The sequence below is a fragment of the Spermophilus citellus genome (assembly GCF_964194105.1).
Source record: "Spermophilus citellus genome assembly, chromosome: 16".
Classification (NCBI taxonomy): Eukaryota; Metazoa; Chordata; class Mammalia; order Rodentia; family Sciuridae; genus Spermophilus; species Spermophilus citellus.
This window is the reverse complement of record NC_138196.1, coordinates 25,899,483-25,912,020: the sequence shown is the minus strand read 5'-3', so window position 1 is coordinate 25,912,020 and position 12,538 is coordinate 25,899,483. Positions and strand designations below refer to the sequence as shown.

Below are 12,538 nucleotides of genomic sequence, written 5' to 3'. Positions count from 1 at the left end.
TTTGACACCTATTTGGATGCCTAAGTCTTATCAAATCGAAATCAACCTCAATGGGAGCTTTTGATTCATGACCTTGCCCTCTTTCCAACCAGTTGTTCCTTGATCTCCCTCTCAGTAAAGGAATTCACCCTTCTCCCAGTTGCTCAAGCAACTGGAAAGCCACCATTAGCACACCTCGTCACCACATACTTAATTCACCTGCAAGTTTTTGTTGAAATTTATTTCTTCCACTTTGCACCATTTGCCCCACCATCTCTAATCTCCCTGCATGTTTCTCCACTGTTGTTCCTTCCATCTTTCAATTTTTTTTTTGGTTGTAGAAAAACACAATATCTATTTTATTTATAAACCCAGGGCCTCACACATGTTAGGCAAGTTCTACCACTGAGCCACAATCCCAGCCCTGTTCCTTCCATCCTTGACCTGTAAAATCACTCCCACCCCCAACTCTCATTCAGGTCATTCTCTTACAGCAAAACCATCCTTTAAAAATCAAGTTCAGAAACCATGCACACCTTTAATCCTGTTGTCTCGGAACATCCTGCTACTCTACGTATTTTCCTGTGATAAATGAATGATGCTGTTGAACGTATCACCATTCATAAATGACACTTTTCTGATACTTTTCATTTGACCTCGGTTTTTGTGTTAAAATGCAATGTTAGTAAGCCCTGTTCAAATAAAATTAGCTTCTACAGAATTTTTCTTGTTTTATGATTTATTTTTCATTGAAGTTTTTCAGTCCCTCAGGGAATGGGAGGCTGAGGCAGGAGGATCAAAAATTCCAGGCTAGTCTCAGCAACTTAGCCAGGCCCTAAGCAACTTAATGAGACCCTGTCCCAAAATTAAAAAAAAAAAAAAAAAAAAAAAAAAAAAAAAAGGGCTAGGGATGTGGCTCAGTGGTTAAGCACCTCTGAGTTCAATCCTTGGTAATAAAAACAAATCCAATTATTTACTTCCCATTCTTTTAAAAATCTTTCCATAACTTGTCTCTGGATCAGATCCAGCCAGACTACATCTCTTGTCTTGCATTTCATGCTTCTCTTCCTCTTTCAGAGGGCCCCATTTTTTTTTCTCCAAGAAGCCAAACTGACTTTCCACCCTCAACTGCTTCCAATTGTCCTCCACCCCTAACATCTCTGACCTCAGATGTCACATACTCAGTGTTCAACTAGAGAAACAGAACCAGCCAAAGACATATATTGAGAGGTTTATTGCAAAGGATTGGTTTTTGTGATTGTGGGGCCCTGGCTGGGCAAGTCCAGAATCTGTAGACCAAGCTGGAACTCTTATACAAAGGGTGTAACTGCTGTCCACAAGTGGAATTTCTTCTTCAGGGAAGCCTCAGTTTGTTCTTAAGGCCTTTCAACTGTTTGGATCAGGTGTTAGATCAGGATTGCAAGAAAAGACCACTGACTCCAATTAAAATCAAATTAAAGCAAGCTTGTTATTTCCACTGGCCAGGCTGCCTCTCCCACCCCAAACTGCAGGAACAAGATAGCACTGCATCTTTCTTGCAGCCCAGCTTTATAGCCCAGAAAGTTACACAAAGCAGGGTTACAGATAACAAAACTTTGACGAGCATAAGATTTTTGCTGGCTCTGGCATCAGAATTTATGAAGGTCATTAGAGCCTCAGAGAGGGTTGTTATCTGGCCAGGGAAGGCCAAGATTTATGAGGCGTCACTAAAGTTTCAGAGAGGGCTGCTATCTGGTCAGAGAGCCAGGCATGGGTGAGTTCAAGGCATGGGCAGGCATTCCAAGCAGGTTCAGAATTTGTAGTAATTTATAGTAAAGCCAAAATTAGCTTTTCATGGCTTTGTGGCGAGGTGGCTCCCAATTTTAAGAGAAAAATCAGGTTGGGTCTATCACAGGCCCACAAAGATTATCTAGAATAATCTAGGATAAACTCCCTTCCTTAAAATCAACTTGTTATGGATTTTAATCACATTCACAAAACACCTTCACATAGCACTTATATTAGTGTTTGATTGGAAGACTGAATATTGTAGCCTTGCCAAATCGATAGAAAAAGAAAAGAATCATTATACTCAGGAAGACCCTCCTTGGTCATCTGTCTCAGGCCATCTTAGCTGTTCTAACAAACTACCTTAAATGGGGTAATTTATAAAGAAAAGAAATTTATTGCCCACAGTTCTAAAGGCTAGGATATTGAAAATCTAAGCACTGGAGATTGTATGTCTGGTAAGGGCCCAATCCTCATAGCTAATGTCTCTGCTGCATCCTCCGATGGTGGAAAGGGCAAACAGGTTCACTCAGGCCCTTTTATGAAGACACTAATCTCATTCATGAGGGCAGAGTCTTTGTGACATAACCACCTCTAGTTTTTTTGCTTTCCATTGCTGTGACAAAATACCTGTTGTAGAAAATACCAATCCTGCCAAGGCTACTTGCTCTTTCATGTCTCTTTGTAGATGAAAAATAGCTTGTTAGGGATAGCCCTATAATGCCCAGGGCTCAGCAGATGGATCTCCACTAGCTGAAAAATGTCCTCTCATTCTTCTTTTGGCTCTAGGAAGTCTTCTGTATTACTTGTTCATAGCCCAAAGAAAAGATTATTTAAAAATGTTTCTTCTCCACATTTTTGCTTCTACAAAACCTTTTTTAAAATTTTTTTTTTATTTCTTATATACATGACAATAGTGGAATGTGTTACAATCATAATTATCCATTCACAACACAATTTTTCATAACTCTGTATATAAAGTATGTTCACGTCAAATTATGCCATTATACATGAGCTCTTATTATTATTATTATCATTATTATTATTATTTTGCATTACAATTCTTAATACACCTTTATACCACCAAAACCCTTTAAACTTTAACAAATATTTATGGAGTACAAAGTACATATGCAGCACTTCTCTGAGTGCTGGGAGTATAATACCAAATAAAACGAAGTCCTTCCCTTGTAGAGCTCACATTTTGCCTTTAAAGGGCAGGAAATAAACTAACCAAGAAATAGATACACAAGGGATGCTGATATGAAAAAATGTAATGGAAGAGAGTGGTAGTTAGGAAGGGAAAATCTTGTTTTCTGCCTTTAGAAGCTGCTTCCCTCTTCCTGCTCCTGTTCTTGTTCCTCTTCTCAGTCCAAGGAGTTGTTTGAATACAACTGGAAAATGAGATTTTTTTTTTATTAACTTAGTGAAGAAAATATGACAGTATGATGACTGGAAAGGCAAATAACGTGCTATGTAATCTAAAAACCACAGCTTCTCAAAGCAAAGTAATAAGACCGAGATGTGTTTTGGTTTCCATGGAGCAGTTTCCTTTATCAGAAAGTCAATTTTTGTTCTACTTATCGCCAGTGCTTTTGTTTTGATTTTGCTTAGCCAGATCTTCCTAAAACATATAAAAAGACCAGAGAGCCTGGCTGTGGTTTCTCTTGCAGGAAGGCACCAATTAAGGATTCTAGCAGGACAGTGTATGTTCCAGTTCAGAATGGATTGGCTTCAGCAATTCTTCCTCCATCCTGTGTCACTTTATCAAGGGGCTGCTTTTCCTTTTGCACTGCTGTTTAATTATCTCTGCATTATGGACTCATTTTCCACTCGGGCCAGGTAGGCTGGATGGCTAATTTTGTTCTTATGCCTGGGAATACTATAATAGAAAGCAAAGAGTGGACGTGAAGATTACGTACTAATTACACTTATTTTTTAGCTCACTATCCCTGCCACTGGTTGTTTGTTTCTTGACAATGAATATATATCATAGAGTAAAACTGACCTGGAAATTGATATTATGTCTACATTGACTCAAAATTGGATAGGTTCACATTCAGTGGGAAATGGATGCAAAATAACCAGGGGTGGGGGGTGTGAGATGGATGTCAAGATGGAAGAGGAAGTCTGCAAATGTATCTCTCTGGGCCAACCATAAATCCCAGATATTCTTGAGCAGTCCTAACTTTATTTTCAATAAAATTAAATATCATGTTAAGTAATACTAATGTTACATTTATAACAATGTGATTTAAAAATGCCTTTGATTTCTCAGAACAATGTCAAACAAATCTTAATAGATTAGTGTATCTCAATTTCAGGTTCAAAAATTGTCACTAGAGATTTGTTAAGTTGATTTTGATGATTTTTTTTATGTCCAATAACTCCAATACATTGGAGATAGTACCCATTTTTAAAAAATGTTCAGTGGAATATTCTTTTGAAAAGTGAAAATTCATTGCCCAAAGGCCACCTCCTAATAGTTCTCTAACTTTGGAAATAAGACTTTTTTATATATCAGGATTTCTTTTCTTTTTTTCCTTTTTTTTTCTTCCTCTCCCTGCCCCCTACTCCCCCAGAGCTGGAGATACAATCTTAGGACTCCTGCGTTTGGCAAGCATTCTGTCACTTGCACTACATCTGGGCCCTAATGGTGTTTCTTAAATAAAATCTAGCCACATTTGATAATCACTTGGGGTTGTTGAGTTTCATTAAACTGAGTTTTCACTAAAATCCTTTCTTCACAGCTAGTTGATGATCCTTACTTTCATTTTTGGGATATGACAGTGGGGAAATATTTATAAAGAAGTTTCTATTGAGAATCACAAAATACTAAAGCAGAACTAGTAAAAAAAAAAAAAAGAGTTAATTCCCAGGGAGTCACTGCAGGTTTAACATTACTCATGAGAGAGTCAGCCTGCGGAACCCTCACTCCTTGACTACTGAGTGTCCTTGTATAGAAGAGTAAATACTTTCTGAGGTGCCCTTTCCTTATCTGTAAAACAGAAATAATAATGCCTCTTTCAGGGCATTATTTTAAGGATTAAATAATACTATCTTATAAAGGATTATTAACACAATACCTGGAATGGAATGAAATGGAAAGCACTCTATAAATTATATATTTTAATGTTTCTAAGTCCCTGAGGGCAGTTGCCTCTGGACAGGAGGCTTGTTTCAAGCTTCTCCTTCTATTGTGTTAGGAATCAGTGTCCTCCCATCCTGCCCTTATTTTCCCAAAGGAAGTGAGGGCTTAGGCCACAGTATGAACTGGGATACTGTGGGGATGAGTCACCCCAAGCACAGGCTCAAAAGCCCAGGAATGGCCCAAGGTTTTTGTCACTTGCAAATGACAGAGGCTTTCACAATGAGAAATTTACCATGCTCTTTGGGGAAAGTAATTCCTGCCAACCTGTGCCTGGCACTGTGTCATAGAGTCGCTATATACATCTGTGACAGTGTTTCCTGCTTCTGAGGTGTTAGAGAAAATGTGGGCTTCTTTAACCCACCTTTCCTCTCCCTTATCAGTCCATGTTGCACACTGTTTCTGATCCCTTCATTCAGCTTTATTAATTCAGCACCAATTTAAGAAAAACCACATAATGCAGAAAGAACCTAGTCTATATAACATGAACTCTCCCAGGCTTCTGCAGATCCTTATCTACTTGGCTTCTGAGGGAGACATGGTCCACAAGCCGTTTCTTTGAGGTGGGTACTTTACAACCCTGGGGAAACAAAACAAAACAAAACAAAACAACAATTGTACCTTTCCTCCCTGGATGCCTGAGGATCCACCAGTATCATGCAGACAAAGAAACTGTCCAGACCAGGAAGTTCATGACCAACTGACTACTTCAGTGGAAATGAGTGGTCACTGATGTCCTGTACCCTAGGGAGGCAATAGTACCAAGAAAGAAATTTGGGAAAAAACTAGCCCAAATGCACAAAATCACACCTGATGTCATCTTTGTATTTGAGTTAGAGCCCTGTTTTTGTAGTGACAATTGTTGTGTTGGAACATACAAAGAAAAATGAACCCAAACCCAGACTTATAAGCTATGCCTAGTAGAGGAAGAAAAAGACCTCAAGAAAATGGCCAAAGGAATGTGGGAACAGAATGAAAAAGTCAGGGGGACTAAGAAGACCAATGTTGGTACTAGGAAAAAGGAAGACAGATTCTGCAACAACTTGATCTCTACATTTTTCGTAAGAGGATTGATCAACTTAAATAGATAGACTTAAAAACCAGAATCAAATCATGAATTCGTAAGATCTAAAGTTCAGCAAGGATGAAGGGGAGATTTAAAAGATTTTATCATTGAGTTTTCAAAAATTTATCCAAAGGAAGTATTGAGTCTTTTATATATCCTGGGCTCTCTAAAATGTTTTGGGGCAGTGCAAACCCTATGAGAAGGAAAGACACTTGGGGGCTGGAGTCGTGGCTCAGCAGTAGAGCGCTGGCGGGGCCCTGGGTTCGATCCTCAGCACTACATAAAAATGAAGGTATTGTGTCCAACTACAACTAAATAAATAAAATATTAAAAAAAGAAGAAAGACACTTCATGAGAGCAGGTCTAGAGAGATCTTCTGGATCCTCCACACTGGATTCACATCACTTCTCAGTCAGACAATGCACCAGTAGCTTTTAAAGATGCCTCTACCAGCAAGCCCTCCAGAATTTCTAGAGCCAGTGGTGGAATACTTTGGATGGGAAGCACTTGCATGGTGGGTACCCCTTTAAGAGAGGGGTTGCCAGAGTCACCTGGGCAGGAGTCAGGGTTTGTCTCCTGAGGTAGTCCTTTACAAGTTGGCCCTGGCTTTTTGTCCCATGTTTGTTTCCTTCAGAAGAATGAAAGGAAGGCTTTGGTGTGATAACATCATGCTTTTTTTTAGATGTTATATTGGGGCCTACCTCAATTGGCTTCCCTGGAATGACTTTTGATGTGACTCATTTGTCTGTCCTTTTTCTTTTAGGTACCTCTTTCTCCTGGCTGGAGGAGGTGCCCTGGCCTTGGCTGCCATGGGTTCATTTGCCCTGCTTGTTTTTATCCCTGCTTTCTGTACCGTGGTTTTGGTCTCTTCTCTTGGCCCGCAGGAAGTCCACAGGCGGACTTTCTTCTTTCAGATGAGCTGGCAGACCCTGTGTCACCTGGGTCTGCACTACACCGAGTATTATCTGCAAGAGACTCCTTCCACAAGGTAAAGCACCCTGCTCATTTGGCTGTGCTTAGCTGACCTGGGGTTTGCTTGCACCATAGTTATGGAGAGAAGATGAGTGCTGACTTTGAATCCTAATTTTTTCACATTTGAGGAGTGTGGTCTTGAACGTGTTATTTAGCTTCTCTCAGACTTTGTCTCTTTTTCTAGAAAAAAAATGTGGGGCTAGCAATACCTATTCTGCAAGAGTGTTTTGAATGATAGAAATAATGAATGTAAGTATAATTGTTTGATGACACATAGCTAGTACTTGTTGTCTATGTAGCACAGTGTCTGGCACTTAGTTATAATTGTCATTGTATCAGAGAGGAAGGATGAAGCAGGAGTCCTAGAGGCTTATCTGGAAGTGACAGCACAGTTTGCTCATCTCTGTATGGTAGGTTTAAACACACAGCCAGAGAGTATAGATCCACTGTGAACCCTGGCTGCCTTCCCATGGCAGCTGCTGAGAAAGAGGCAGTTTACTGGGTAAGAATTTTATCTTCATACAGACTTCTAAGAAGAGTCTTCTCCCAAGAAGGGAGGTCATCCAATCTAGGAATAGACAAAAACAATAACCAAGAGCTAATTGCAATCTAGAGAAGTGTTTTCATGAGTCAGTGAGATCACCAAGATTAGGGAAATGAGTATCTTGGTGCTTTTGAGGCCTAATGTTTCCGGTTTCCTCTACTTATTGGCTGGTGTGGTTCTCTGTGTCACGTAGAGAACAGAGGCTGTGGTTCTTCTATGATGATGATGTTGTTGTTGTTGATGATGATGATAATGATAGGAGGAAGAGGAGAAGGATGATATTCATGATGCTGACAGTTTTCACCAAGGGCTTCAGGCTTGCTTCTCTGAGGAGAAGACAAGATGGCAGCTGGGCAGACATAGGAGGTACTGAATGGGCTGTGGTGAATCGGGATTTTAGTAGGAAGCCAGAACCTGATAGGGGCTGGAAGGGCAAGTTGAACAGGAACTGGCTGGATGAAAGGAAGGTTGAACCAGACCTGAAATGAGAATGTGTATTAGTCTGCTAGAGCTGCCATAAAAAAGCACCACAGAATGGGCAACTTACCCAACAGAACTTTATTTCTTCACAATTCTGGAGGCTGGAAGTTCAAGGTAAATGTGTGGGCAGGATTGGTTGCTCCTGAGGCCTCCCTTCTTGACTTTCTTTTCTATGTCTTTCCCTGGTTTATGTCTGTATCCTAATATCTTCTTCTTATGAGGCTTCATTTCTGTTGGATTAGAACCCACCCAGGTGACCTCACTTTAATTACCTCTTTAAAGACCCTGTCTCAAATACAGTCATACTTGGAGCTACTAGGGGTTAGAACCTCAGTATATGAATTATTTTCTGGGGGAGGGTACATATTTGGCTCATAATAGAAGGTAAGTTAGCAGGCTGGAGGCATTTGGAGGCTGCATGACTGTCAGGACGAGGGGGTCAGATTTCCTTAAATCTTCCGATAGACAGATGAGAACAGCTGTGTTTGGGCAGCAGTGCTGTTTTCTTGCCACAGGATGACTTTCCTGATTATAGAAGGTTCCACTGTAATTTTCACTAATTGTTCTCCTAAATAATCTTGTTAGCAAGCTCTTCCCCATGTTGAAGTAGTGAGAGTTCAGGTGGTTGGTGAGGAACCAAATGCCAATTGCTAATGATTCACCACATACCCTGAACCATTCCTCAGCATAAATCCCAGATCATGCAGAATCTTGCAGTCAGGGCCTGGGTAATTTAAAATCTGCAACTCTCTGTAATAATTTTACTACTAAGTGTTTGTTTGTTCTGTGGCAAATTTCTGATCTAAATTTTTATGGGGGTACTGGAAATTGAACTCAGGGGCACTCAACCACTGAGCCACATCTCCAGCCCTATTTTGTATTTTATTTAGAGACAGGGTCTCACTGAGTTGCCTAGTGCCTCACTTTTTTGCTCAGGCTGGCTTTGAATTCGAGATCCTCCTTTCTCAGCCTCCCCAGCTGTGCCTGGCTCTGATCTAAATCTTTATAAGCCATTCTTAGAAATATTATAAATATTAATTTATATTTGTTAAAAATATTCTTCATTGTACTCTTATTTGTATCTCTAATGATTAATTTCCCCATTTTACCTTTTGATCCTGTCTGGAGTAGTGTGTATGGTTCTGAATTTATCCAAGGGTTTTTATGGGGCATGATTGTCTATGGGGGTCATGTGTGGCAGACTGGAATGGGAGAGAGAATAAATATGAGATGTTTCTACATTAAAAAAAATTGTCTTTCAGGTTCTACATCACTCTTTCTTCCCTCATGCTCTTGACCCAGAGGGTCACATCTCTCTCTCTGGACATTTGTGAGGGGAAAGTGGAGGCTGCAGTAGGAGGCATCCAGAGCAGGAGCTCTTTGTCTGAGCGTCTATGTAAGGCTCTGCCCTATTTCAGCTACTTGCTCTTTTTCCCTGCTCTTCTGGGAGGCCCTTTGTGTTCCTTCCAGAGATTTCAGGCTCGTGTTCAAGGGCCCAGCTCTTTATGTTCCAGGATTTCTTTTTGGGCTCTGACTTGGAGGGGCCTGCAGATTCTTGGACTGGAGTGCCTAAAGGTGGCCCTGAGCCAGGTGGTGAGAGAAGGAGCAGGACTGACAGGTTGCCAGCAACTTGAGTGCATTTATGTCATGTGGTCCACAGCTGGTCTCTTCAAACTCACCTACTACTCTCACTGGATCCTGGATGACTCTCTCCTCCAGGCAGCGGGCTTTGGGTCTGGGCTCAGTTCAAGCCCTGGTGAGGAGGGATATATCCCTGATGCAGACATTTGGACACTGGAAACAACCCATAGGATATCTCTGTTCACAAGAAAGTGGAACCAAAGCACAGCTCGGTGGCTCAGACGGCTCATATTCCAGCACAGCAGGGGCTGGCCATTGTTGCAGACCTTCACATTCTCTGCCTGGTGGCATGGACTCCATCCAGGACAGGTACTTGGTTTTTTTTGCTGGGCCGTGATGGTAGAAGCTGACTACCTGATTCACACCTTTGCCAATTTATTTATCAGATCATGGCCTATGAGACTTCTCTATAGAGCCCTCACCTGGGTCCATACCCAGCTCATCATTGCCTACATAATGCTCGCAGTGGAAGTCAGGAGCCTCTCCTCTGTCTGGTTGCTGTGTAATTCTTACAACAGCTTCTTTCCAATGATGTACTGTATTTTGCTCTTTCTATTACTGAAGACAAAACATAAATTTAACTGATATCTTTCTCTGCCTTTCATCCTACGCTCCCATGAAACAGAGTTTAGAAGTTGCTACATGATGCAATGATGATGTGTGTCTTTCAATTTTTCAATAATAAAAGTTTTAAGTATTAGATGGACTTACCTTGTGATTTGCCATAAAAATTTGCGTGTTGGACTGGGAACGCATAGTTCAGTGATAGAGTGCTTGCCTGGTGTATTCAAGGCCCTGGGTTTGGTCACCAGCATTGCAGGAAAAAGAAAAAAAAAAAAAAAAGAAAAGAATTGTGTGTCTACTTTAACAAGCTATTTTGTTACCACTGAGGATATAAAACAGAAATAAACATGGCTTCATTCCTTAGAGTTTGCTTTCTAGGTATGGAAGCAAAATAATAAAAATACAAATTACATTGAACCACATGGAAAATGGTATATACATGAACATCCAAAAATTGAGTTCATTTGGCCCACTTAATCCTGGAATGTGAACTTTGGCAATACTGTTTTAGTTTGCTTTTCATAACCATGATGAAATATATGAGACACACTAACTTAGGAAGAAAAGGAGGCTTATTTAGCCCTTGATTTTGGAGGTTCAAAGTCCAAGATTGAATGGGCCTCACTGGTTTGGCCTCTGGTAAGTGCCTAATGATGGATGGTGTCACTTCATGGTGGGTATGTGTATGGGGGCAAAGGATCACCTGTCAAACAGGAAGCCAGAGAGCTGGTTGGGGCCAGGATCAGGCTTTTATAACACCTCAGGAGAACTATCAAATGGTTTCACGAGAATTAGTTTGATCTCATTAGTGGGAATACTCTCAATTAACCTCCTAGTGGATTCTACCTCTTGAAAGTTCCACTGATTCCCAACATCACCTTCCTGGGCACCAGGCCTCTTAAAGGATAACCACAGCAACAAAAGCAAAACAAAATCTCCACTGTATTATCATTCATCTATATAATAATATATACACATACACACCCAATGTGAATTAGATACTCATCTGTTATGGTTCATATATGAGGTGTCCCCCAAAAGTACATGTGTGAGACAATGCAAGAAAGTTTAGAGGTGAAATGAATGATTGGGTTATAAGAACTTTAACCTAATCAGTGAATTAATCCCCTAATAGGAATTAGTTGGGTGGTAACTCCAGGTAGGTAAGGTGTGGATGGAGGAGGTGGGTCCTTGGGACTTGCCTTTGAAGTCTATATTTTGTCTCTATTGAGCAGAGCAGTCTTTCTCTGTTTCCTGGTGCCAAGTCCTAAGCTACTTTCCTCCACCACACACCTCCATCATGATGTTTTGCCCCATTTCAGGCCCTGAGGAATGGATTTAGCCACCTATGAACTGAAACCCATGAAACCATAGGCCCCAAATAAAGTTATCCTCCTCTAAAATGTTCTTGTTAGGTCTTTTGATCACAACAATGAAGAAATTGACCAAAACACTTCTCCTTATTCATAAGTTTGAAACATTTGCTCTAAACTTGGAAATTTGAATGATTAGATCTGATAATGGAAAGACTGACATTATTCTCAGACAGAATAATAGATGATAATCCACTTATGATTTGATAACTACTTATATAATTGTTAAATATAAAACTGACTCAAAATGGGAACACTCTAATAGCAGGAATAAATGCTATTTTAGTAGAATTTTGAAAGTGAGTCTTATTCTTTTCCCTCTGTGTATCCTAAATAATTCCCTCTGTTTCTTCCTTTGATAGGATTTAAAATACACTAAGAACTTGAACTTGAACTTCCAAATTGAACTGATGTAATAAGATTTAACAAGCACTTTCACACTACTGCCACATCTGTGGGCACCTGAACTCAGTGGTAGAGAGCATATTTAGCATGCACAGGTCATGGGTTCAATCTCTAGCACCAAAAATAAATAAATAAATAAATAAATAAATAAATAAATAAATAAATAAAATAAAACTCCAGGGAAAATACTGGGGAGTGATATTGGGCAAATTATATTGTCATATTGTGTGCATGTACGAATATGTAGCAATAAATTTCACCATTTTGTACTACTATAATGCACCAATAAATAGCAAAAATAAAACCTACCCTCCTTCTAGGCAATGATAATGAAGAAAACTGGGTTTGGTGTACTAATTACATTTTATTCTTTTAAAAAATATTTGTTTTTTAGTTGTAGTGGAAACAATTTCTTTATTTTATTTATTTATATGTGTTGCTGAGGATTGAACCCAGGGCCTCACAAGTGCTAGACGACTGCTCTACCACTGAGCCATAGCCCCAGCCCCCTACATTTTTTTTTATATTTACTAAAACAAACATATTTGTTTAGAAAAAAAGTATTTGTATACTACTTAAAACCATCTGCTTACCCAGGT

General features: G+C 39.9%; 1 protein-coding gene across 1 annotated transcript; it reads left to right on the top strand.

Annotated features, from left to right (window-relative positions):
- Positions 1–3,469: 3,469 nt before the first annotated feature.
- Positions 3,470–10,182, top strand: MBOAT4 (membrane bound ghrelin O-acyltransferase MBOAT4; the record flags this gene model as incomplete). The annotated part of the gene is made up of 3 exons (XM_081269437.1): positions 3,470–3,588; positions 6,724–6,948; positions 9,219–10,182. 3 exons carry the CDS (start codon positions 3,470–3,472, stop codon positions 10,180–10,182), a joined length of 1,308 nt encoding a protein of 435 aa, XP_081125563.1.
- Positions 10,183–12,538: the final 2,356 nt, after the last annotated feature.